Source organism: Lissotriton vulgaris, chromosome 5 (genome assembly GCF_964263255.1).
Source record: "Lissotriton vulgaris chromosome 5, aLisVul1.2, whole genome shotgun sequence".
In the NCBI taxonomy this organism is placed as follows: domain Eukaryota; kingdom Metazoa; phylum Chordata; class Amphibia; order Caudata; family Salamandridae; genus Lissotriton; species Lissotriton vulgaris.
In genome coordinates this window covers 1,221,769,751-1,221,797,720 of record NC_141693.1, presented here as the reverse complement: position 1 = coordinate 1,221,797,720, position 27,970 = coordinate 1,221,769,751, and the positions used below count along the sequence as shown (strand labels likewise).

Genomic DNA, 27,970 nt, shown 5'->3' with positions numbered 1-27,970 from the left:
AGCAGCTTTTTGACTTAATTCAGTATTAAGCTCAGTTTTTAAAACCGCAACCCAAAGCCATTGATTATTAGAATCTATGTTCTGTTCTATCAAACAGGTGTGCTCTACTTCAGCTTTCGTTAGATCCATTAACTCTATTTTGTAAAGTTTTCTAGCTTTGATTCGTGCTGCATGTTGAAAGCTAGAGATCTCTCCTCTTAAAGCAGATTTATATGAATCCCAGACTATATTTCTGGACGCACTAAAGCGATTTATGTTGAAAAACTCCTCAGTCCATTTTTTAATATGTAGAATAAATTCAGTATTGGAAAGTAGTTTCCGGTCAAATGACCAAGACCTTTGTTGAGTAGAAAGAGGATTAAATCTAATTGCCAAATTAATGCATTATGGTCTGAGATTATTTTTGGAATTCTTTTAGTAGTTGAGAGTGGGATGAGGTCTACAGTTGCAAATATGTAATCAATTCGAACCTGATTTTGATGGGGATGAGAGAAGTAGGTAGAACCTTGATCATGTGGGTTGTTATGTAGCCACATATCTATTAATCCAAGATTATTGATAAGTCTACTGAGGGTTTTGTATACTCTGGGTTTGCGTCCTTGGTATTTTATTTTAGAAGGGATATTAGATACAGGTGGTATTAATGAGATGTTAAAATCTCCACATAGGATTAACGGGCCCTGCCATGTAGGCAACTCGATCTCTAGTTCTTCAAAAATTGTGGAATCGTCTAGATTTGAACCATAAACTGTACAGATGTTTATACCACAGGCAAGTTTTGAAATAGCCCATCTGCCATGGGGATCTGATAGATGTCGTACACTTAGACCCAGATTTTTTTTCCCAAGTATTGCAACCCCCCTTATATTTGAGGTCTGCGTGGAAACGGCCAATATATTGTACCCGTTAATATTTAAACATGATTTTTTATCCCATGGCAGATGGGTTTCTTGAAGACAAAGTATGTCTACTGGAGTTAATTTAAGCTGTTCAGCCATTCGTCTTCGTTTATCTCCTGTTAATCAACCTCCAACATTCCAAGTCTGAACATTTAACCTACCCATTATTAATAGAAAATGATTGAAGCAGTGCCTCAAGCAAATACAGCTTTATTATAAAATAATGTTCTAATTCTGTTACTGTATTGTTTGATCTCTTTTTACGTATTTCCTTGCAAAGAAAACTGGTTCATTTTTTTCCTTTTTAGTTTTCACCTCCCTAGGTGACCCACCCGTGCACCCACTAACAACCCAACCCCCTTTCCCCTTGAACCCCCCTCCCCATTCAGTGGGCAATCAGACTCAACCAGAGTCTGAGTGATGTGATCGCAGCATTGTGTCTGAGCAGCGGCTTCACAAAAACATTAGATAAGAAGACAGGAAAAAAAAAAGGGTAAGACAAAAGGATTAATAAAAGGAGAGTCAAGAATAGACAGAACATTTAGTCAATAACAGTGCAATATAGAATATAGGACGTGAAATACCCCCATGAAGATACAAATATTAACAGAGATGACGCATCATCTAAACGTGTATAGGAGTGTATAAGCCATTGATTAAACAAAGCAGTTTTTCAATTTCACTCACATTCTAATAAGCATATTAAGGAATCTGATCTAAATACGCTTTTGCTTTGATCTCTGAAATGAAAATTTTTGTAAGACCGCCATGTACAATTTTTAGCTTTGCGGGGTTATTAAGATATGCTTGTGCACCTTTGTCTTGAAAAGGTTTGATCAGAGATCGCAGCTGCCAGCGTCTTTCCACCGTTACATGGCAGAAATCTGGTCTTGAGAAATATGCAAAATCATTATATTGCACCTTATGATCTGGCCTAGCTTTCTCAGCTACAATCTGTCTCACTAAGAAATTTCCAAAATAAACCAAAATGGCTCTAGGATATATGCCAGGTTTTGTTGGAATATTAAATGGCATCCGGTGGGCCCGTTGGACCTCTACATTCAAGTTCCAGTCTTTGAGTGCAGGGATAGAATCTTCTAATAGTTTAACCACGAATGCTCGGGTATCACCCCCTTCAAGTTTCTCCGGGACACCTAAAATGCGAAGATTGTTCCAACGTTGCCGGTTTTCAAATTCCTCTAGCTTCCATTCGATATCAACTAATTCAGCATCTTGAAGCTTAACGCGCTCCGCATTCAACGTAGTTTCTTTTTCATTGGACATAACCCTAGCCTCCATCTCGGTGACTCTTTCACCTATCAGGTTACAGGATTTGGAGAGTTTTCTGACTACTCCTGGCATTTTTCGAAGTGCAGCTCTGGATTTTTTACTATCTTGTCCAGTCTCTTCTCTGTGAGCCGCTATGGCTTGTAGAATAGTCTCTACAGCTGAATGAGAAAGCTCTGAGATTGCTGGGGTATTTGAAGTTGTTGCTAGCTGCGGAGGCAGGTTAGGAGCTGTCTGTATATCCTTGGTGCCCTTTTCCTGTATTCTGGTAGTGGTTTTAGATTTGGCTCTAATCATGTTAATGTTAGAATCTTGCTCATCTATACTTTCGTCATATGAGCTAAACTGTAATTCAGAATCTTCAAGACCCTCCAGCGAGTCAGTTTCATCCGACCACTCCACCAGTACATTTAAGCCATTTTCATCAGAGAATGAATAACATTCACTAGATTCTTTCTCCTTCTCCTCAAGAGCCTGATTCTTTAATGTTCCTTCCCCTGTTGTTGTTCGAGTCAATGCGTGGCCCCCCTCTAACAAATCTGAATCCGCAGAGACAACTGTTTGTTGTATAGGGGGTGTAGCTGTATTTGAAAACTCAGTAAGAGTAATTGAGAGTCTGCTAGGGGTTAATTGACTAGATTGAACCGTCCCTGGTGAAGGTGAAGTTGAGTCTAGTTGCACCCCCAAAATGTTTCCCCCTACTCCAGAAAAAGACATAGTTTGTCGTGCAGGGGACCTCAGAAATATGTAGGACAAGGGTCTGGATAGATTCATTGATATTACTTACAGTTTCGATGTTTAATGTAGAATGTTGTAGCTCGGGAGTAGGACAAGTTTCTGTAGTTAGCTATCCTGATTCTACATCAGTGTTATTGGTGGTATTAGGAGACAGAGTGGGGATCTCATTCACTGAGATTTGTATGTTGGAGCCACTGAGAAGTCCCTTCTTGAGAAATAAATCAAGAACTGTGCTCCCAGTTGAGTTTAGTTTCCTGCGGGCAGCGTGAAGCTCCTGCCTTGCTGTAGAATCCAATAGTGCCTGTTGGCTTTGTGTCTTAGTCTTATCCATGTTAGACAGTAAGCGTGTTCTTTCACTTCTGTCAGGTTCCTCTAGTTGTTCGTGCTGTTCATACTGTTGTCGCTCAGCCTCTTTGCGTAGAAGCCTAGCAGTCTTGGCGACCCTTGCTCTGGTTGCTGCAGCTGAGGCAGAAGACTTTGCTGGCATTTTTTTAAGTGAACGTAGGACAAAAACGGGTATTTCCTTCTCACTCTGTGCTTTGACGATTTGCACTGAAAAAAGCCCTCCAGGTTCAGATTTTTTCATTCTGCAGTCGCCGTGACCAGAGGGGCTTAATGCTACAATGTTGCCGCAGTATCTGTAACAATGTTGCTGCTCTGGGAGGCGCTAGAGGGCGCACCAGCTAATGGCCGCACTCTAGTGAGGCTCTGGCTGCCTGGCCAGAAGGATCCTTAATTAATCCTCTTATCCTGCGGGCGGACGCCCAGAATTTGCAGTGCAGGTCCACCTATCCGAGCTGCACCTCCGGTCCAACTTTGGAGGAAATCCGACGTCAGATGCCGGAGTTGCGCTGCTGGGAGTCCTGACCGATGTGCGCTGCTGGTTCCCGCTGCTGAGGCGTCCGGACACCTGACCACGCGAGGCCGCGGCTCTCCACGAGGCGGCTGGGCCTCGGAGCTGAGGGGCCTGTGTCACTGACGGAGGAGTCTGCTGAGAGCCCTGGTGCGGCGCCGGAGGTGAGTCACTCCCCCTGCGAGGTCGCGGTGGTGCGCTGGGGCGCTGCTTACTGCCTCGGCGGGCCGGTGCAGGACTGGGTGACCCTCGCGGCGCCGGCCTGGATCTGCCGAAGGGGACGGACATCTTCCCGACATCGCGCCTCGGGGCCCCGCGGGTGCCCCTGTTCTCCTGCTGCGTCCTAGAAGTGGGACCCTACGAGGCAACAACACACCCCCGGAGGGCATAGATATTGCCCAACCTGTGGCCCCTGCTTCCTGCACTCGGCGCTTGGGCCTCCAACCACGTCCTGCGGCCTACCGCCGCCCCCGCTACCTCGCCCTGGACTCCAGACCACGGAGCCTGACGCTGCTCCTCATCGCATCGCCCGCAGCTCCGTCATTGATGCGGGGGCCCTGAAGGGTGAAGGAGTGGCTGCCTGTGATTCCTCTGCCCTCGAGGAGCTGATACCGCCATTTCCGCGATCGCTGCGAGTGGGGCCGTCTGGACACGCCAACTGGGTCCGGAGCAGTGGGCACAGACATTGGCACCGGCCGCAGTGCCCGGGAGGGGCTCACAGCTAAGCCACGATGGGCAAAAATGATAATAAGCAACCCAAGCTCTCTTTCGAGCCAGCAGCTGCCAAGAAACCGTTACGCAGCATGGCGGGGACCAGTGGAGCCTCGAACCCGTCGGGCACTGAACCCCCCTCCGCCCCCTTGGCCCCGGAATTGAGACTGATGATGGAGGAGATGCGGCAGGGCTTCGCCACGATAGTCGACAAGGTGGACCGCTTATCATCCTGAATGGACGGGGTTGCACAAAAGCTGGAGGTTCATGAGGAGCGCTTGGGGGAGGCGGAGAGGCGCATCTCTACCTCGGAGGACACGGCCGCTGCCCACGATACGCGCCTCACTAGAATGGACAATATCCTGAGAGTTATAGCGGCGAAGAACGAGGAGTTGGAGGCGAGGAGCAGACGCAACAACATTCGCGTCACGGGGGTTCCAGAATCTACCAACACTGGGCGCATGGAGGACTACGTGGAGCGCATCCTCATCACGGCAGTGGGTAAGGAGGCCTTCTCCAGCCAATTTATTGTGGAGCGGGCGCATCGCTCCTTGGGCCCGGTCCCCAAGCCGGGGGCGCAGCCGCGGCCCATCATCGCCCGGTTGCTTAACTACCGGGACCGCGACACGGCACTTCGCGCAGCCCGCACGCATCGGAATCTAACTTGTGACGGCGTACAGTTCTCCCTGTATCCGGACTTTACGCCCATGGTGCAGGACCAGCGTAGGAAATTCTTGGATGTGAAGAAGAAGCTGAGGGACATGCAAGTGGACTACGCGCTTCTGTACCCAGCGCGGCTCAGGTGACCCACCAGGGCAAACAACACTTCTTCGTGAATCCGCAGCAGGCCGAGGACTATGTTCGAAAACTGCGCACTGCCAGGAGGGGCAGACAGGATGAAAGGGAGGATGAGGCAGACGTGAACCCTGCCGAGCACGAGGAGTCCTAACTGTGTCCTTGTATACATTCGACCACTGCCTCCGGCGGATGGTACGGCGGCTGGACCTAGAGCTGTGATGCCTGCTACCGTCGGGGTGGCCCGGCCTTGCCGGAAGTAACATAGTTGATGGGCTTGCGGTATTGTTGATTACTGTTGAAAGACACCTGTTTTTTGTGCATTTTTCTTGCCCCTCTGCTGGAGGTGCTCCAGGACTGGGCGATCCGACAGCGGGACAGAGACAGAGATGAACAGCGGCTGCTCCTGGGATGGGCCTCATGCACCCTTTTTGATGTTTCTGCCGGTGTGGAGGGAGGAGTTGGAAGGGGCTGACTTGCAATATGGGCTATAACCTGCAGGGATCACACATGCCAGGCACCACCCCACCTTCTCTGTCTTCCCCGTATGGTGCACGAGGGTCGAGAGGGGAGAGTTGGGGTGATTGGGTGCATTCCTCCAGTGTCCTTAGGAGGGGATTCCCCAAAAGGTTTTTCTATTGTTCTTGTGTGTTGGGGTCGGGGTGGAGGGGGGGGTTGCGGTACTGGCAAGATTGGGTTGCTTCAGTGGGCGGGGGGGGAGCTGGGAGTCAGGGGGGGGGTTGTTGTGCATGGAGGGAGGGGTGGGCACAGTTTGTTGGGATGCGAGATGTTGAAAGCAGAACTGATGTTGCGGAAGACTTTAATGACAAGTGTGCAGGTACTGGAGTTCGTGTGTATGAAAGTGTGGCTGCTTATAGGCGGAGACTGTTCTGGACAGCGGAAAGATTTGTATCAGGTGCATCTAGATTGAGGATTGCAGCATTGGCCGAACGCTCCTTTCATGGATACTGTGACCAACACAGGTGATGATACGTCGAATACTGTCTCAATAATGTCCTGGAATGTCCGTGGCCTTAATAACCCCCGCAAGTGCAGGAATGTGATTGCTTATTTAGATCGACACAATGTGCAGATAGCTATGCTCCAGGAAACCCACCTTAATCCGACTGGCATTCCTAAGTTTGCGAGCAGATGGGCGAGTGTGAGAGAGTTTTCCTCCTATTCCACGTACTCTAGGGGGACTGTTATTTTAATCAACAAACGGCTACCGTTTCAGAAGCTGGGAGTGCGGGCGGATAGAGAGGGGAGGTATGTCATCCTTTGGGGGCGATTGAGCACTGATGTCATAATGCTTGTTAATAGTTATGCGCCTAATGTTGACACTCCTGGTTTCTTTTTGTCACTGTGGGGCCATGTACTGGAAATTGAAGCCACTCACATACTTTGGGGGGGGGGACTTCAACCTATCGTTATGTCCCGTAGCGGATAGATCGGACGGTAGTGCACAGTACAACACTAACGCCAGGGATACACTTCAGGGCATTCTGGCAGAAGCCGGGCTAGTAGATAGCTGGAGGCACACACATGCATCAGTTAGGGAAGGCACACACTTTACGGCACATGCACGCTCGTGGGCAAGGATCGATTATTGCTTTGTCTCGCGGGGCCTCGCTGGGGGAGTTGTCCGTGTGAAACATCTGCCTCGTACCTACTCGGACCATTGTCCTGTTTTGACAGTCTTGGTGATGCCGGGGTATGCTAGGGTGCGACCGCCGTGGCGGCTCTTTCCCTCAGCCTTGCTGGACCCTGTCTTTAGGCAAGAACTGGGAGAGGAGATTGAAGCCTTCTTTCCGAGAAACAAGGGATCGGTCGACAAGGTCGAAACGATCTGGGAAGCCTTTAAGGTGTGAGGGGGATCACGATCTCCAAAAGTTGCGGTATACTGAAGGACATAGTGCGCACATTAACTAAGATCGAAACAGAGCTTAAGGCGCTGGAGGCAGAGATGATCAGTAACCCCAGCCCTGACCTAGCGGGGAAGTTCAGGGCTCTCTTGTCGACCTATGAGGAGGAAGCGGCCAGGGAAACAAAATTCCGGGGCAAATACTGGACGGCTAGGCGCTACTGTGAGGGGGACCGTCCGGGAAAGGTGCTGGCTGCTCTCACAAGGCACCAGCGCTTCGCCACCCATATCCGGGAGATCTCTGATGGGGAGGGTAGGACTTACCAGGATTCCCAAGGAATTCAAACCATCTTTTTACAGCACTACCAGCGCTTATATTCCACGCAGCAGGTAGGTGAGGTGGAGTTCGGTACTTTCCTGGATGACATTGCACTCTGCTGGCTTAGCGATAGCCATAGGGCTTTCTTAGGATGCCCGTTCGAACTGGATGAGATCAGAGAGGCGATCATGTCCCTTGGCAATGGCAAAGCGGCGGGGCTGGACGGCCTACCGGCCGAATTTTATAAATGTTACATCGATATAATGGCGCCGGTGCTGAAGGAGGTCTTCGAGGACTCGCTCGAGGTAGGGATACTTCCGGGTTCCATGAGAGAGGTAGCGATCACGTCACTTTTGAAACTGGGAAAGGATCCGAAGGACACTGATGCCTATCGCCCTCTGTCACTGCTGAACTGCGACGCGAAGATCCTCGCAAAAGTGCTGGCGACCAGGCTGTCCCTACTTATGAACACCCTGGTGCTGCCGGACCAATCTGGCTTTGTCCCGGGGAGGGCCACATCCCATAACCTACGCACACTGTTCTCCCTGATACCCACCATCTCGCCCGACTTGCCGGTCGCTGCCGTGTTTCTGGACGCCACCAAGGCGTTCGACTCGGTGGAGTGGGGTTACCTGATAGCTATTCTGAGCAGGATGGGGTTCCCCCGGATCTTCATAGCCTGGGTGCAACTGCTCTACACCTCACCGGTCGCCAGGGTCATCGTCAACGGGGTGCTTTCGACGCAGATGCCGATCACGAGGGGGACTCGGCAGGGTTGCCCCCTGTCACCCCTGCTTTTCGCCTTAGCGATAGAGCCATTGGCTTGCAGAATTCGGCAATTGCACAAGGCCAGTGCCTTTAACTGTCTTCAGCGGCAGATAAGTATTTCCCTCTATGCAGATGACGTTACTTTGTACGTACGTCACCCACAAGAACACCTTAATTCGCTACTGAGGGAATTTGTGGCGTTCGGTGGCATGTCCGGGGTACATATAAACTGGAAGAAGTCGCAATTCTTCCCTCTCACGGTATCGGTAACCCGGTTCCCGCTGGATTACCCACTGGAATGGTGCAGCTCAGATTTGAGGTACCTGGGCATAGAGGTGTCGCTCGATAAAGACGTTACTGTCCGGTCAAATTACGGGGTGGCTATCTCGCAGTTGACTGATAATGTGTCCCGCTGGCGGGCCTTGCCGATATCGATGGCAGGGAGAGCTTCCCTGATCAAGATGGTCGTCCTCCCGCGGTTCTTATATCTATTCCAAAACATTCCCTACTACCCGGGGGCCTATTTTTTCAAACGGCTCCGCTCTGAGCTACTGCGCCTTTTCTGGGGTGGTAAGCAACCACGCCTTAGCTGGAGGGTCTTAACGCAGCCATACGATAGGGGCGGATTCGATGTGCCCGACATGGAATTATACTATCTCAGCGCTCAGGCTCAACACTCCTACCACTGGGTTAACCCCGCTCCCTTTATGCCACAGATCGCTGCTGAGGACTGGATCGTTCATCCGCTCCCGCTCAAGGGCATGCTGATGGGACTGATCGGGGATGTTGAGACGCCCGCTACCACCGTCACCTGCACTATTGATGCCTGGCGGAGAGTAACTAAACTGCTGGACGCCCCCATGCTCTATTCCCCGGCACTGCCCCTTGCATATCACCCGAAACTTTCCCTTTTAACGGAAAACGGATTTCGGTCCATGTGTAAACGCATACACCTTCATACCTGGGGAGACCTATTTCAGGACGGAACGTTCCGTACCAAGGAACAGCTGTTCCAAACTACTCCTCCGACGCCCATGGAGGTGTTTTATTATATCAGGCTCCGGCAGGGTATGCGCGAAATACTCCCCAACTTCCCGGAAGAACCTGGGACGGTACTGCCATTGCATGTCATGCTCGTCTCCGATGGCAAGCACTTAGTGTCTAAGCTATACGCCGCTATACGTGGGCAATGCCCAGTGATACTGCCGAAAGCCCGGACTAACTGGGACTCTGAACTGCCGTCTGCACTTACGGATGAGCAATGGAGCTATTGCTGCGCAGTCACGGCTAGGATTTCCTCCAGCTGTCGGTTGAAAATTATTCACTATAAGTTTGTGCAACGCTATTATTATACCCCAGTCAGGAAACTTCGATTTCATCTCTCGGAGGATGATAGGTGTGCTAGGTGCCGGGCGACTGGCGCGGACTTCCTTCATCTGGCCTGGGAATGTGGAGCCATACAGACTTATTGGGAACAGGTACACGCCGCACTCCAGATAATGATTGCTGGCCCACTACCGCTGGAGCCAATAGTGATGCTACTGGGGTATACCAAGCAAGTGCCCAAATCGGACCGCAAATTTGTCGACATTGCGCTGCTCCTCGCTAAGCGGAGGATAGCCTGTAGGTGGGGGAGAGGGAGAGCACCAAAATTTAAGGACTGGCTCGACGACCTCACATACTGCCAGGACCAGCATGGCGTTTACGCGGAACTGTTACCCGCCCGATGCGCGCCTAGCGATTTTTGGTCCCCCTTACAAGTGTACTGGCTGTCTCAGGCGACGCACAGCGATTCCTCTGGAGATGACGAACCGGTCCTGAGCCAGTGAGCGTGTAGGTTGCTGCTTACCGCATTCACCATACTGCTTCACACATGGTTAGAGGTAATTTACACCACCTGCATTGCATTGGGTAGCCGTGATAATTGTTTCGGACTGATATTGAGGGGGCTGGGAACACTCGTGAGCCTGGTGACACTGTTTTAGGAGGGGACCTCTCTTACTCATCCGAATCTTGGGATTGTGATAGTCGGCGCACGCACTGTTGGCCACACATACTCGTGGATGTAGGTGACACTTGCGAAGGGGAGCGATGAGCGCGGCTTCGCTCTATGGTGGGTCCTGCATGTCCCTACACTAGGCGTTAGATGCGATGCTTGGCAGGGGTGCACACGATCATCGTGCGGGTGGTACAAATGCTGCACGTAATGGCATGGCCTGCTGACTGGACAGATCACGGACGATTGAGGATTGGTGGGTGATGGCGGCGCCGCCCCTGATGGCAGGTCCTCATGCCTGTAAGCGAAAGGGTGGTGGGGGTCATCCGCCTTACACCCGAGACTGTAATGGGGGGACGGATCCTTGTATACTGGTGTCTCTTTGATGTACATATGAAGCTGTACCTGTGATGTACTTGACCGAGTGAAGCTGCTTCCTCTCTCTGGAATGTACCACGATATTCGTTGTAATGAATTGCAGATGCTGTCACTGTCATGTTTTTTTGTGCTGAACACAACTAATAAAGGTTTTTTAAAAACAATGTTGCTGCTCTGAGGTCAAACTCGATCCCTGAACCGGAACCCCGCCCTGCTGCTACGTGTTCGAGGAATATACTGCAGCTGTGGTAGGGAGAGTCAGAGATCGCGGTGCTGCAGCAGAGCCGAGTGAAGCCTCCGGCGCTGAGGGAAACGAGAGCCGCTCAGGGTGACCATAAACTTCAAATGTAAGCATAAGGTTTTTTTCCCCCTCAAACCACACAATTCAACCGCCGATGATTTTAGCAGAGCTGGTCTGTATTTAGGCAGGACGATTAGCTTCAGTCCATTAGTTCAGTCCATTACACAATCCATTAATCCTTCAGTATGCCGGTTTTTCGAACGAAGTGGAGCGGAGCTCAGACACTGCGCTGCTTACACGGTCTAAGGACAGACCACCATCTTGTCACTGTGTGAATCCTGGTCCATTCTACTTCCATCGTGCCAGTCTCTATCAAGGCCAATAAACGCGGGAGGATGCTGCTGGAACTATTAAATGGAATTAACAGAACAATCCTGAATGGGAGAACGGAAGGAGATATCGCAGCTTCTTACACAAAGAAAGGACTTACTGGATATTCCATACTAGACAATGTAATCAGCAACTATGACTTGTTCCATAAATCTCATCATTTTATCACACATTTCAGGGGCCCATTTTCAAGTAAGCTGAATAAATTAATTAGACTAGAAAGCTGCATAACTGTGTTGCAATGTGTGGTTTGACACAAAATGTCACATTTGACACACAGCAGTCTTGTGAACAATGTAGAGATAATGCCATCTGAAAGATACATACACTGAATCTTGGCATTAATTCCTATGAGTAACATATGTCCTACACATCAATGTTGAACTGAAAGTGCATGAGAATAACGTTGGTATGTCTGCCAAACGTTTTTTTTCTATATTTATTGGCATTTGTAAGACTTACAAAGTTAACAGTAAAGAAGAAAATTGACTGTTGCACAACAACATCCATTTTCCAGCCTATGCACCGTATAATAGGTTACAATATTAGACCTTTTATGAAACATGCAGTACATATATTTAGTCAATCTGGCACGATTTCAATTAGTCGACTAAATATATCCAATAATCTCTGGGTCTTGAGCTCGCAGGCAGTTCCTCCTCATACGTCAATAGGGTATCCTTGCAACACGTCAGGTCCACAATACATTGTTTGATTTTTGGAGCACTTGAACCATTCCAACCAAGTGATATTCTACGTTTTGCCATAAGCAATGCAACTACACAAAATTTTCGTTTAGCAGCTCATATACCAGGCACCAGTCCCAAAAAGCATGTGTGAATTGTACATTCAATGGGAACACCCACCATATCACTCAACAGTTTAGTCACCTGCACCCAGTATTCTGCTACCTTCGGACAGTACCATGCAAGATGTATAAAATCTGTTACATCCGAGTGACATCTTTTGCATTTTGAATCCGTGTTCAACCCGTACCTATGAAGTCGCCCAGGCGTGTAATAGGTCTGATGTAGGTATTTATAGTGTAGTATTCGCAAGTTACTATTAGGTGTTAGCAGACCTGTAAGTGTGCATGTTGGGGCCCATTCCTCTACCGTTAATGGAGTGTCTTGGCTGGCGTTCCATTTTTCCAGTGCTCACACTGTATTACCCGCTATATCTTCTTGCAGTTTAGCATATAGTTTAGAAACTATATGATGTGCTGTGGAAGTCATGAGCAATAGTTGCAATGAGGACAGTTGCTGCGGTTCGGCGGGGTATGACGGATACAATTCCCATATCGCTCTTTGCAATCTATAATATGTGAATTTGAAAAGTACAGTTGGATTGCTTATGAATGTCAGCTCATCGAGGGTCCTAAACTTCCCATCCTGATACAGATCACCCATAGTGTCTATACCAACTTGCTTAAGTATGCCCATTCCCACTTTTTCTTGAGTGACTGAGAGCTCTGGATGGTGGTGTAACGGAAGTGCAGCTGCATACAGTGGTAACTTGTTCGCCTTCTTTCCCATTATGTACCAAGCTTCATTTGTTGCATGTATTGTGTTGATATCACGAGCATGCAATGGGGGTCTCCGGTGTGTTAGAATAGCTGTAAACGGAATAGGAAGTGCATCACCCTCTTCTATTGCGACATGTGTGAGGAATGGGACCTCGTGGTACCAGTAATATGCATATTGCGCTTCCGCACATATGTAGTAAAGTAAAAAGTCGTGCACTCTGAACCCTCCCTGTGAGCATGGTAATGTTAAGGCATGCATTTCTACCCTCGCTTGCTTACCCGCCCATATCAGGTTCAGCACCATAGTTGTTATTCTATGAAACATCGGTGGCTTTATTGGAATATTATTAAACAAATAGAGAAATTTAGGTATTATTACCATTTTCACTATAGCCGTTCGGTGAGCTAGCGATAGTGGCAGGCAATTCCATCTTTTTATTTTGTCTTCCATAGCACTGATCGCTCGGCCATAATTTGTACGGATAACAAGGTCCGGGTCTCTATGGAGCCAGACTCCCAAATATCATACTGGTTCTGGTATCAGTCAATGGGATAATCTGTGATTTGGACCAGTTTATTCTGAGTCCTGAGTGTTGTCCAAATTGTATATATTCCTGCAATAGAGGGTTTAAATTTTGTGCTGGGTCACGGACATATAGCATCATATCGTCCGCATAGAGCGAGATATATAATGGACGCTGTGGGAATTGAAGTGCTGAATAGTGGTGCCCTTGCCTGATTTTGCACGCCAAAGGCTCAAGCGCTAGGGCAAATAATAAAGGAGATAGGGGAAAGCCTTGTCGTGTAATTGGTATTGGGTCTGATATGTACTTGATCATTTTAATTTGCGCAATGGGATGCATATAGCATCCCATTGTGTTGTAGGTCTCCTATGGATGCAAGATTTGTATAATTCATTTACATTGATGCATAACTGTGATATACCCTGAAGAAGGGTTCAATCAACCCAAAATGCATTGGAATTCTTCTTGAAGTTTTGATTTTCTTAAAAAAAATTTTTTTTGTGTCATTTCAAAAATGTAACATTGAATACAAATGTTATTATCTATACATGTATTTTGAGAAAGAAAAATGAAATGTGATATGTAACAAAAAAGTTGACCCTGACATGCACTTAATGTATTTGCTAATGATAAAGAACAGGTTCAAACCTGAGGCCTAATAGAACTTTTGAAGTAATTTGTTGAAAATGTATAAGTTAAACCTCTTGAGACGATCATCATTATCTTTTAAGCTGTGCACCGTGTCTAGACTGTGGGGTTCCACAGTCTCCTTTTTATTATTTTTTTATTACCAGTAGTATGGCACATAGATGTAGGACCTCTTACCATACCAGTGTGCGCTCAGTCTGAGTCACAATGCTGCTCCTCTCAGGTCTTCTCCTTGCGCATGAGGTTGAGTGTCTTCACAAGTCTTGTGCAGCTTTCGGTGTTTGAAAAGCGGTAGAGCGACCACCTTGCGTCACTTTAAGACGTGCCGGGTAAAGCACGGCATATTCGATACCTAACTCACCTAACTTCTTCTTTGCCGGGTTGTACTCTTTAAGCGCGAGTTGGACCGCTACTGTGAAGTCAGGATAGAACTCCAACATGTTCCCCTGGTAGTTGATGTCACGCGTCTATCGAGCGATCCCCAAAATGGTGTACCTATCTCTGTAATTGAGAATGCGAGCAACAATGGGGCGCGGTGCCCGCCTGGTTTCGGTCTTGGCGCAAGGGATCTATGTGCGTGCTCCACCAGCAGGACTGACAAGAAGGACTCTGTACCAAAGACATTACGGATCAACTCCTCCACATAAGTTTCCATTTTGCCAGTGTTCGTGGATCTGAGTACGCCTGTTATACGAACATTATTTCAGCGAGATCTCGCTTCCAAATCCTCTGCCTTACTGCGGATGACCTCCAAAACCTTCTCCATCGCAGAACAAGTTTCTGTGGCATGGGATTCATCTCCTACGGCAGAGAGTCTGGTTTCAGCTCCGACCAGCCGTTCCCCATGCTTATCCAGTATAGCCATCATGTTGTCGACACGTTGTGTAATGGTGTCGAGTTTATGTCCTGAAGGGTCTGCTGGATAGCATGCAACACCCTTACCATACCGTTATTCATTGCTGTGTCATTGTCAAGCTCAGTGTCCGAGTGAGCAGTGGCGCTCTTAGTCTGCTTTTTAGCCTCAACTGCAGCTTGAATTGCTGTTTCTTGGGCTTACCCATCCTCTCGGTGCAATATACCACCTGGTCAGAGAGCGAACAAGGGTATTCTTCGGCAAGTGGAAAGGCCTCCAGCACAGAGTTTGCGTCTATACGCCCTCTATACACCCTCCCGTAGAGTAGCCTCTTTAGTTTAGATGTTTCCCAAACAAAGTTCGCCAGTAGTTAATTCAGGAGGCCATACCGCATATCCAACAGGCTAACAAATCAGCCAAGGGTGACCCCAAACAATATAACCTCCGGGGCCATGTACCACTCACGTTGTAGCTGTAATGAGGACCCACAATAATCAGCCACGTCGCCTATCTCCAGTATTAAGGTAAGCGGGTCTGTACATTACTCAGCGCAGGAATCCTGTCACGCGCTATACACTGCAACAGCCAGCATCATCGCGGATATACCCTCTAGACCAGCCATTCACGTGTTTTGAAGCAGCACAGTGCACAAGACCAACGGTTTTCGCTTGCATGATTCAAAAAAACGTGTGGCGCCATACCAAAACACAGACCTGGGGTCCCATGAAGGTGTAGGAAGCAGGGAAGTGACATATAGCCAGCACCTCAGTCCTCCTCACCAAACGGGGCACTCTTAGTTAGCTGTAATGGCAATAGTGTACAGAACAACGCATGCCTTTAGCTGTACCTCACTGCTGCTGCAGGGATCTCCATTTGCTGCAATCGCCGGCTGCCGACCACGCTTGGCACAATTTTGTTTCTGTTGCCCGCGATTCTTGCAAGAAGTAAGGTCTGCACCGCTCTTTTCATTATTAGTGCCCCACAGCAGGTCAACGATGCCAGCGCCACATGCGTTGCTTAAGGAGCGCCGCCTTCAGTACCTTTCACCGCTGCCGGCACCAAGAGCTTTGCAGCGTTTGATGCAGCCCTACTCCAGAAATAATTTCTAAAACCATGCCACCTTTCCCTAAAGAGTCAAATCATACTCATCAGTAGGGCCCATAACACTGTGAGTTACTCGCACTACACTTTCATCCTACTTCATGGATCAGTGAAATTCAAAGGAGAGTTGCTGCATCATGGCAAAGTGTCTAAATCAAAAACTAAATATTTATACTATTTACACCTGCAGTTTAAATGAGTTTTACCATGGTTTTTATTAACGAAACATTTATTCAGACACACCACCATTGAGATCAATGGATCTGCTAGTAAAGAATTAGGCGTAGGAAAATACAACACCAGCTTAATTCGCCATTTATTTAATTTTTATTAAAAGCAAAGTTCAGCATGTCTGACAGATTATTCGCTTTATTTATTTCTTTACTCAAAGTAACTTTAAAAAGGAAATCTTATTTCAAATAGTCATTTTCATTTTATTTAAAAGATTCAGAAATAGACATTATTATTTAGATTTCAGAATACGAGTTTTAGCAAAGACAGATACAGCCTTATTCATGAAGACGGAATCGGCTCGCAAAGGGCCAGATTCTGAGAATCTGGCCCTTTGCGAGTGCGATTTTTGCATTTGGGATTCAGCATCCCGAATGCAAAAATCGCTATTTGCTACATCGCATATTTGCGAGAAATTACATTTAAGGAATCTCTATTTGAGATTCCTTAAATGTAATTCATCATCCAATTTTCAATTGCGAAATCGCAATTTCGGCCCGCAATTTACCGCGAGGTCAAACCTCGTGGTAAATTGCGAAAACTCAGAAAAATGCATTTAGATGCATTTTTCTGAGTTGCATGTTACACACACACATGTCCTTTGGACATGTATGTGTGCAACACCTGTGTACATTTTCATTGCAGGGTTGTTACAGGGTGTCCTTTGGACACCCTGGCACCCTTGTAAGCGCAATCTCATTTGCGATTATCTAATTGCTAATCGCAAATAAGGAATGACTCCCCATGCATTCCTATGGGCCTTTTGGCCCATAGGAATGCATGGGGAGTCATTCCTTATTTGCGATTAGCAATTAGATAATCGCAAATAAGGAATCAGTGGGAATCGCAATTAATATTGCGATTCCTACATGAATCCCGTTTTGCGAGTTTGTAATAGCGATTCCTTATGAATCGCTATTATAGACTCGCAAAACGGCCCGTTCATTAATCAGGCTGTTAGTTCCCAAAATTCATTTTCTCCTCACTACCCTAACTAATACCCTAATCTAAGGCTCAGTTCTCATTCAAAGTAATAAAACATGTATTCAAGAAAATCTTACATCTCAGGAAAATCAGCATTCTGACAGCATCTCTGGAGGAAATCGAACAGGAGCATAATTTTAAGTAAATTCAGAGGTTTTTATACACTATTTCACTAACTTTATCTATCTAAAAAGTAACTATCAACACAAACTCGGTTTCTGATTGGACAAATTTGGGGTGGATGAGCATCACCCCATCATTTTAACATTCGATTCCGTTATGTCAGCAAAATTTTAAAGGGTCCTTTGTTTAAGAAAGTCTTAAGCCTAGTCACATCCTCCACTTGCAACTTTGCGTAGTTTTCTCACGTTCAGTAACTCAAACGTCCATCCTCTTGGCAGTCATCAGGATTTCCAGGGCATACTGGCCTTGAACTGTCTTTGTTCGTGCACAAGCAGCTTGCATTCAACTCGGACTTGGGCTGCACATGCTCAGTTCATCATCTATTCGCAGTTAATAGAGCAGCCATATTTTCACTAGACCTCACAGGCCAGAATGGGAACTATCATAGAAACAAACACAAATAAGGTTAAATATAGAACTGTTTACCTCCCCTCATACTAAGGCTTCCCTGTTAGTTATTACCTAGCAAACAAGCCACATAGATGCAATTTATACTCACTTATCCTTCAGTTTCTGCCACAAATACATGCACAAACAGCACATTTATGCCGTTTTTGTTTATTTTGAAGCTTTACATTAATTCACATCACAACAACAACATTTATTAGTTAATTCTATTTTCGCCATACAAACAGATTAGTATTCCCACATGTATATGTGTGTGCATTCTATTCTATGCTGGTTAATATTTTTCACACCATTCAATTAATAAAGGTTACTGTTATGAGGAAATGATTCCACGAGTGGTATACAAAATGTTGTTTTCCCACCTCGCTCCATCAACTCCCTCCTCTGGTGATTTTATCACCAAATATCTTCCAAAATTTTGCACATTTTTAACAAAACATGTTTCGAGCTCTTCAGATTAGTATGATTTATACATTTGTATCCTTTTCTTTGGTTTCTTTAAAAACCTTTTCTCGGAATACCTCCATTTCTATATCACAGTTTTCTCTTTCTCGTCTTTCTTGAATTGCCTGTAAATGTATGTAAATGTATTGCAACTTATATAGCGCACGTATCACCCGAAGGAATCAAGGCGCTTGCCTTGGGAACCCGTCCTGGCTTTTCCCTGTGAGATAACCCCTACTGGGATTCCCCAAGGTGAAAGCCAGGCATCCCGCAGCGGGTGGGCCGCCGTAGTGGAGATTAAGCAAGCTATTGACCAGAATTGCAGCGTGGGACCCCATGATTAGAGTAGGCACCGAGGCGAGAATTATCGAGTCTGTGGACATTTTTGGGCTCAGGACCCTGCCGCGTCGGGAATTGAATCCTGGTCCCGGACCAGACCTCTGCATCAGGGTCTGCCGCTCTAATCAGTGAGCCACACTCCTCCACTGCCTTCTTTATCAATTTTCTAACATTCCTTCTCTTTTTATATATGTGACATAATCTTATCATCAAAATCACAAATACTATTATTGTTACTGGAATTAGTATCTTACCTATAATTGAACTACCTATTTCTTGGAACCAATGTTTAACTGCTGAAAGACTTTTACCAAGTCGTTCAAGAACACCCTCAACCTCCAGTGGTTCAATTTCTTTGTGCAACTTTGTAATGTGTGTAATGTACTTTTCAATGTTTTGACTTTTATCTGGAATATAGGTGCAACAGTGTTGTACCTTCAAATTCCACAAACTCCTCCTTCTTTCTCTAATATTATATCAAGAGCAAGACGATTTTGCATTACCATAGCTCTCATAGCAACCATTTTAGTATTTACCATTAGGAATCCACCTGCTGTGTCTGTTGACAAACAATCTACTATAGTTGATAATCTTTGAATTCTATTTGCATTGAACGAAATTCCCATTGCTGGTATCAGTGCTCCAAAAATATCACCTATTATTTCTATAACACTCTCTCTTTTTGTACGACTTAAAGGTTTACCTATCTCATGTATCCCATTAGTACCCCTATCTACATGAAAGATTTTAGGAAAGACCAGACCCACATAGCAAGTCCCATACCAATGGTCCGGCAATCTATAGTAAGCTCTGTTCCCACAGATAAAATATATTCCAGGGAAAACAGGATAATTTCCCCTTTAAATCCCCAACCCCCTAAAATTCTATAGGTGTCTTTACATTGACTCGCTCCCACAAAATAAATGTCATACACAGTGTGGTCTCTTTTTATACAGAATTTTCCTCACAATGGAGTATGTATATTTATAGCCACATTCACATTTCTATCATCAATGTTTTCATCTTCAAATGTCCAATATTTGGATTTCCCATGTTTTACCTTTTCACTGCATTTATAAGCAATTCTTCTCTTTTCAACCATATCTAAAAATGCTTTCTCCTCAACTCTCATTTTACATGTCAAATTATTTTTGAATTCATTTTGAAATGGGACTCCATATCCCCGAAGCCAGTCGCACTGCATCATGCCGCTTCGTTTGCGTGCATGTTTTTATTTCTACCATTTATCCATTTTTTTTAGTATTCCACTTTTAACTAAACTTTTTCTTCAATACTCCATACTATGTTCAATCCACAATCCACAAAGCCGTATGTTGCCAATTTTCAATTTTCTGATATTCAAACGGTGCCGATCCGGGCTTCTTCGAAAGAATACGAATAGTGCAAAAAGTCCGTCACAAGCCATTTATTTTCAGTAAAAACCAAATGCATTTTGGGCCACCTCGTGCCCTTCTTCGGGGGTCACTACAATCAATAACAACATGATTACAATTAATTATTAGCACTCCTCATCACAAGTAAATATATATTTACAACATAATCATATTGGTATTACATCTCATCAGAAACATTTCCTCATGGTACTTCATTTCACACTGTCACCCTCTGTATTCCTCATTCGTATTGCGCCAATCCCATCTACTCGAAATGTTAACCCACGCACACCCACATGTCCATCCCAACAATCACCTATTCTGAATAGTCTTGTTGTTTATCCCTCTCTTCACCATACCCGTACTCGAACCCTTAATACTCTGTACGCTGTCCCCCTTAATCAGAGCAAGTTCCCTGTTTTTACTTGAAAGTTCATATCATGTTACCGTTATCACGCTTTAAGTTCAAAATCTCATCCGATCTCCCCAGCGTTCGTAATTTAAAAAACAATCACGTTTTCATGCTGTTCTGCGTACCTGGCTTGCTTGTGTGATAAGCCTCCCATCATCCTCGCGTTTCTCCAATGGTAATCTGTTACCTATTCCCACCCGCTCTTTTAACTTCCTCCACCCCTATACTTTCCCTCCCGATTGGCTCAAAATCACCCAGGGTAATACCAATATGATTATGTTGTAAATATATATTTACTTGTGATGAGGAGTGCTAATAATTAATTGTAATCATGTTGTTATTGATTGTAGTGACCCCCGAAGAAGGGCACGAGGTGGCCCGAAATGCATTGGGTTTTTATGCATGCGGATGGATCTCTCAGTCGACCCCAGCTGAGTTGCTCCCCTCTCAGTCTGGGAGCTCCGGATAAATCTTCCAGTCGACCCCAGCTGAGTTGTTCCCCTCACAGTCTGGGAGCTCCGGTTGAATCTTCCAGTCGACCCTAGCTGAGTTGTTCCCCTCTCAGTCTGGGAGCTCTGGATGAATCTTCCAGTCGACCCCAGCTGAGTTGTTTCTCTCTCCCTCCTTTTGATGAGTTCTGCAAACTGGCGCAGATTGTGTCATCAGGCTCCCCGCTGGATCCACTCCCGCACAAATTCTGGAAATTGTTCCAGAAAGAACTTTTTCATCCACTATATTCCATCTGTCATCCATCGTTTGCCACCGCAACTGTCCCGGAGAGCTGAAAGTTGGCAGTGGTTTCACCCCACCTGAAGAAACCCACACTCGACCCCTCCTGCTTGTCAAATTACAGACCCATTTCCTTGCTCCCTTTCCCGGTTAAGATCATGGAGAAGCTGGTTACCCGATCTCTATCTAGATTCCTAGAGGATAACACCTGGTTGTATGTGACCCAGTTTGGCTTCCGGCCAGCTCACGGGACGGAGTCTGCGCTGGTGGCCGTGCTGGACAATCTTCGTTCGCGGGTCGACACGGGTCGGGCAGCCTTTTTAGTGCTGCTCGACATGTCGGCCGCGTTCGACACGGTCAGCCACTCCACCCTTATCGGGAGGCTGGAGGAGATCGGAGTCACAGGGTTGGCAAGGGACTGGTTAGTCTCGTATCTTAACAACAGGCAGCAGGTGGTGGCAATGCCGCCTTTTAGGTCGGATGTGCGGAGAGTTGGGCAGGAGGTGCCCCAGGGCTCAGCCATCAGTCCTATATTATTTAATCTGTACCTCCGCCCCTTGATCCAATTGATAAGTTCCTATGGTATTTCGGTGTTTAACTACGCCGACGATACCCAATTGGTCTTCTCTCTGGAGGGTAAAGACGCTGTCTCCCTAGAGACTTTTCACCGCTGTATGTCAGCTACAGCTGATTGGCTACGATCCAACTCCCTCCAGTTTAATGGGTCAAAAACGGAGGTGCTGCATTGTTCTAATGATCGGGTTCCGTGTCCATCGCCAGATGATTTCTGGCATCCCTCCTTTCCTGGGGCAGTGACTGCAGCGGAATCTGCTCGCAATCTAGGGGTCATGATTGGCCCCAACTTACAATTGGATATCTTTGTTAATAAAACCGTAACCACTTGCATGATGCTGCTGCGGATGTTACGTAAAGTTCTACCATCGCTCCCAGCGCAGGCTAGGCCTGAGGTATTGCGGGGTATCATTCTAAGCAGGTTGTATTACTCCAACGCACTGCTTCTGGAGGCGCCTAGTACGCTGGTGGGCAAGTTGCAGCGGGTACAAAACATGGCAGCCAAATTGGCACTGTCTCGCTCGCGCACTTCCTCTTCTTCCATGGCACTCATGGATTTACATTGGCTGCCGGTCCATCAACGGATCCTTTTAAAAGCATCCTGTCTGGTTTTTAGAGCTTTGCATGGACAGGGTCCAGTTTTGCTGCAGAATTTATTCTCATGGTACTCCACCTCTCGGAGACTACGTTCTTCCTCAGCGTATCTGGTGACGGTTCCCAGAGTTCAGAGGGTAAGGATGGGTGGTCGGTCATTTAGTTTTGTGGCTGCTAGACTATGGAATTCTCTCCCGATATTGTTGAGGAGTCAGGGTGAATTTCTATCTTTTAAGAGAGGTCTGAAGACCCACCTGTTTCCAAGAGCAGTGTGATTTTGCATTGGTGTTTTCGGCTTGCTGAATCAAAGCGCCAGGATACCCTTTGGGTGACAGTACAGCGCTATACAAATATGCCAATACATACATACATTTTACTGAAAATAAATGGCTTGTGACAGACTTTTTGCACTATTCGTATTCTTTCGAAGAGGCCCGGATCGGCACAGTTTGAATATCAGAAAATTGAAAATAGGCAACATACATCTTTGTGGATTGTGGATTGAACATAGCATGGAGCATTGAAGAAAAAGTTTAGTTAAAAGTGGAATACTAAAAAGAATGGATAAATGGTAGAAAAAAAACATGCACGCAAATGAAGCAGCATGATGCTGTGCGACTGGCTTCGGGGCTATGGAGTCCCATTTCAAAATGAGTTCTTGACTTTTGGCAGTGGGGCATGCCTATAACCAATCCTGCACGCAAATGAACTAAGGAAAGATAAAAATGGTGAATATAAAAATGAGGTTGAAGGAAAGGGTGTGCCTCCCTTCATTTAGCACAAATTATTTTTGAAGGCATGCTCGTGATTCAACACATCTGTTTCCAAAAAGTACTCTCCCGTCACTTTGGCGGGCTTCCTTCTATTCAGAGCACTATCAATTTTCAACTTCATCCGAATTTGAATATTGGTACTCTAACTTCCCTGTTTGATAAAACAGACTTGCAATCACACTACACGTGACACTGTATGTAAGTGGAAGATGGGGATATGTCACCCCTTCTGAAACAGATGCAGGTAATTTTACACAAACATAACAATCGCTGGCATCCATAGTTTTAACATATTCAAATAACAATTTAGAAAATGTGTTCTTGGTAAAATCACTGATAGACCTATCCTAATGCATTTCTGGTCTATATACATGCTGTTTATTAGGCTTTGATTCCTCATTCTGTCCACTTGAACTCACATTATGTTTCGACTTTACTAAATTATCCTGAAAAGGAATAACAATTGCTAAGATTATCCATATCAATATTAGTAATCCTGTACATATTAGACAAGATCTACACCATTTTCTAAAAATAGAACTTTTCGTTTTATGATCATTGCTAGATACTTTTTTTTTAAACAGCGTTTCTTCTAACAATTTTTCTTGACCTTTTGTCACCTATAGGCTTTTGCCTTCAACTTACAATGTCCCTCCTATCAGGATTTCAGTTTTATCTTTTACCTTATGCCTTTGAGTAATTATCACTTTTCACTGTGATTCAGTCCATTACTCACTTTTCTCTTTTGACTTTGGGCAATTTAAGTTCTCTTGGCTACTGTTTACTTCTTCAATAGGCGGTAGAACAATATAGGACCACTAAGGTGATTTATTCTTCTGATTTGGTCTTCTCACTCTTTTTGGCCTTTGAACAACTTCTATTCTTTTTCCCAATGACTCCTTTTGACGGGTTATTTCATTTGCTTGATCTTCTAGTTTTCTTGCTTTATTAACCAGTTTAAATCTCAATCCATCAGCCTCTTTTGGCCAATTATCTCCTTTACAAACTCTTTCTGTCTTCGGCTCCGTGATGTTATGTTCCAATCTCCCAGCCATTTTTCTTGAACTTTTTCTGAAAGGAGTTTCATCTGCACTGTCGTCAGTTTCACTTTCAGTCTCTTCGACAGTTTCATTTATGACAAACTTTACAATGTCTTTTTCTTTTTCAAGGTCAGTTTTCTCTTCTGACAGTTCTTTCACTCTGTTAGGAAGATTTCCATAGATGGTACTTGGATTCTCATCCTTATCGTGAGTTATTTCCTCTTTTCCAGTGTCAGAATTTTCGTTCCTGCTTTCAGAGTTTTCAGACTGTTCTTCAGTATTTTCTTGACCACCAGCTTTATCTTTACCTTGCTCAGTGTCCTTACTGGTGTTAGTCTCTACCAATTCTCGATCTTCAGATTGATCTTCAGAATTTGGTATTTCGACAGTTTCTTCTTCTCCTTCAGACGCAGAAATAGCCTCTAATACTTCCAGATGTTGACGTTCTTGTCGATCTTCGATATCTGGACTTCTCTCTTGTTCACCTTCGGAGTCAGTTGTGCATTCACCTTCTTTTTTTAGATTCTCAGGTTAAGGCACACGGATGGTATGACTTGCATGCACCCATCTTTTCACTCCAGCCCATTTAATTGCGGTGGTGCTGACTAATATGACCTGTCTTGGTCTCTGCCAGTGAGGCACCAAACAGTTTCTTCTGCGATGGACTTTGATCCGTACCGAGTCTCCAGGGACTAGATCATGAGCTGCATTTCTCTCTTTCGTGTTTGATTCAGTTCCCACCTGATGGAACACAGAAGTCACCACGTCAGACAGGTTTTTGCAGTAATCCAGTATGATGTCATCATTAATTGTTAACAATTTATCAACTGGTAAAAATGCCTGTCTCATCACTCTGTCCATCAAAATCTCATGTGGACTCAATCCAGTCTTTTTGTTAGGGATACTTCTCAATGTCATCAAAACAAGTGGTAATGCGTCTGGCCAATTCAGTCCTGTGGCCAAACCCATTTTTGCAATTCTATTTTTTATCGTTCCACGCACTTGTTCAACTACCCCTGAAGCCTCAGGTCTGTAAGCACAATGCAGTTTCTGACGAATGCCCAGTGCTTCACAGATCATTTGCATAAGCTCATTCTGAAAGTGGGGTCCACGATCAGTTTCAATCATTATTGGAAATCCAAATCTTGGGATAATTTTGCGTAAAAGCAATTTTGCAACAGTTAGCCCATCATTTCTCCTCGTGGGGAAAGCCTCCACCCATCGGGAGAATAAACAAATGATCACCAGAACATATCTGAGTCGCTTACAAGGTGGAAGTTCAATAAAATCCATCTGCATTCTTGTAAATGGACCTCCCTCCTGTCCTATGGTTCCCAGACTCACAATTGTTTTTCTGTTTGGTATAAATTGCTGACATACCAGTAATCCCTGGCACAAACTTTAAGCAATCATCCTGAATTTTGGATTATACCACGTCTGTCTAAATAGATGAACCATGGCATCTCCTCTAACATGAGCTTGACCATGATACATTCGGGCCATGTTTGAAATCATGCTATCGGGCATTACTGGTCTTTCATCTTTGTAAACCCAAATGTCATCTTCCTCTCTTTGTCTGCATCATGCCTTTAACCAGATATTTTTATCTTCCTCATTTGCTTCTTCCTGCATTTGCCTCACTTCCTGCCAAGTCTCAACTACAGTGGTTAGCATTAGAGAACTTGAAACATGTTCCTTTTCCCTGTCCCGATTGATGGATGCAAGATTCTTTGCACAATATTTCGCAATTGAGTCTACATACCTGTTACCTCGGGTGATGTAATCATCCCCCTTTTGTGAGCTGCACACTTCACCACAGCAATTTTGTCAGGCAATTGAATTGCATCTATTAAGATTCTCACAAATTCAGCATTGCGTATTGGGGATCCTGCAGAAGTCAAATACCCTCTTTGGGACCACAATTGTCCGTAATCATGAACAACTCCGAATCCATACTGACTATCAGTCAGTATGGTAACCTTAATCTCCTTTCCCAATTCACATGCTCGAATCAAAGTAATCAACTCCGCTACTTGAGCAAAACGAATTCCTTTCAGACAAGATGCTTCCAATACATCTGCCACCGTACAAACAGCATATGCTGCACTCAGAACACCTTCATTTGTTCTCAGACACGAACCATCAACAAACATTACGTAGTCTGATTCAGGCAATGGCTCATCTCTGATGTCTGGTCTTGGTTTGGTACAGTATTCAAGAACATCTAGGTACTTATGATGAACCTAATGTTTTACTTCAGTTTCCATGGTATCAGGCAATAGCGTAGAAGGATTAACATTTACACATCTAGAGATTGTCACATTTTCTGCTCCCAGAATTTTTTACTTCATATTTTGTGATCCTATTGTTGGTCACATACTGTGTTTTTGCCCTAGTGAGGAGAATCTCCATAGAATGAGGTACATACACCTTCGAAGGAAATCCCTTCACTATTCCTTCACTCTATTATAAACTTACGCTTGTAGTTGCTACTGCTTTTAGACAACCTGGCAATGCCTTTGCGACTAGATCCAAAACAGCTGAGAAATACGCAATTGACTTTCTCAGTTTTCCATGTCTCTGAATCAGTACTGACAATGCGCATCCTTCTCATTCACTGCAGTACAGTTTAAATTCTTTTTTATAGTCAGGCATCCCTAAAGCTGGTGCTTCACACAAGCTTGTTTTTAGTTGTTCAAATGCTTCCATCTCAGTTTTAGTCAGGACTATAGGGTCTCTGATATCTGCTCTGGTTAATCTCTGTAATGGTTTTGCTATAAGTGAAAATCCGCTAATCCACTGTCTACAGTAACCTTCAATTCCCAGGAACATTCTTACTTGCGTTTTTGGTGGCTGCATTACCTGTATAATTGTAATTCTTTCCCAGTAACTTGTCTGATTCCTTTGGCAATCTTATGACCTAAGTATTGCACTTCTTTCTGACAAAATAGTAATTTAGATGGAGACACTTTATGTCCCTCCTCTGCTAAATGATTTAGCAATGCAATGGTATCTGTTACACATGCATGTTTTGTCTTCGATGCCACTAGGAGATCATCAATATACTGAACCAATGCAGATTCTCCAGGCATGCTCAAACTTTCTAATGATTTCTTTAACAACTGATTAAAAATAGATGGACTTTCAGTGTACCCTTGAGGAATTCTGCACCATGCCAAGATACGATCTCTGAACCGGAACGCAAAAATTGGTTGGCTTTCTGGGTGCAATGGAACTGTAAAGAACGCATTACACAGATCGATCACAGTGTACCATTCTGCATCATGGGGAATTTGATATAGAATCACTGCTGGATTTGGTACAATTTCATTAACCTTTCTAAGGTCCTGTACAATCCTGAATGTTCCATTTGGCTTTTTCAATCCCATTATCGGTGAATTACAAGGACTACTTTCTATCTCTCTCAGTATGCCTTGCTCAATCCTTTTGTTTATCACCAGTGTTATTCCTTCAATTATTTCTGCTGTCATTTTGTATTGGGGAATGTTTGGGTAACTCACACCTTCTTTTATAGAGACTTTTACAGGATCTACATCTCTCATTAATTCTATATCTTCTCCTGTGAAATCCCACACCTTTCCTTTCACTACCTTTTTCAATTCATCAGGTATTTTCTCTCGATCAAACACAGGAAACAACTTATTCTGTTCTGCCCCAATCATGAGCATGGTCATTTTATACAAGCTATCTTCATCTGGAGTTTGCAGTTCTATGCCGCCTGGTGAACAGTATATGGCACAGTTCATTTTACACAAAATGCTTGTCCTAACAGATTTAAGGGACTACTGTCACACACCACAAATTTCTACTTCAACTGGTTGTGTTAAGGAGGTTTTAATCTGTCTGTTAGCTACACCTACAACTTGGATATGCTCTCCAGAGAGAGGAAGATGTTGGACTTCCACTGATCTAACAGTAGAACAGGGAGCACCAGTGTCCACTAGAAAAGTTATTT

General features: G+C 45.2%; 1 protein-coding gene across 1 annotated transcript in view; it reads left to right on the top strand.

The window, feature by feature from the left end:
- The first annotated feature begins 7,654 nt into the window (after positions 1–7,654).
- Positions 7,655–27,970, top strand: part of LOC147712340 (olfactory receptor 11A1-like) — a 32,205-nt gene continuing 11,889 nt past the window's right edge. The window contains exon 1 of the mRNA XM_086919643.1: positions 7,655–7,771. Coding sequence (XP_086775769.1) covers positions 7,655–7,771 — 117 coding nt within the window. The remainder of the gene's footprint in view (positions 7,772–27,970) is intronic.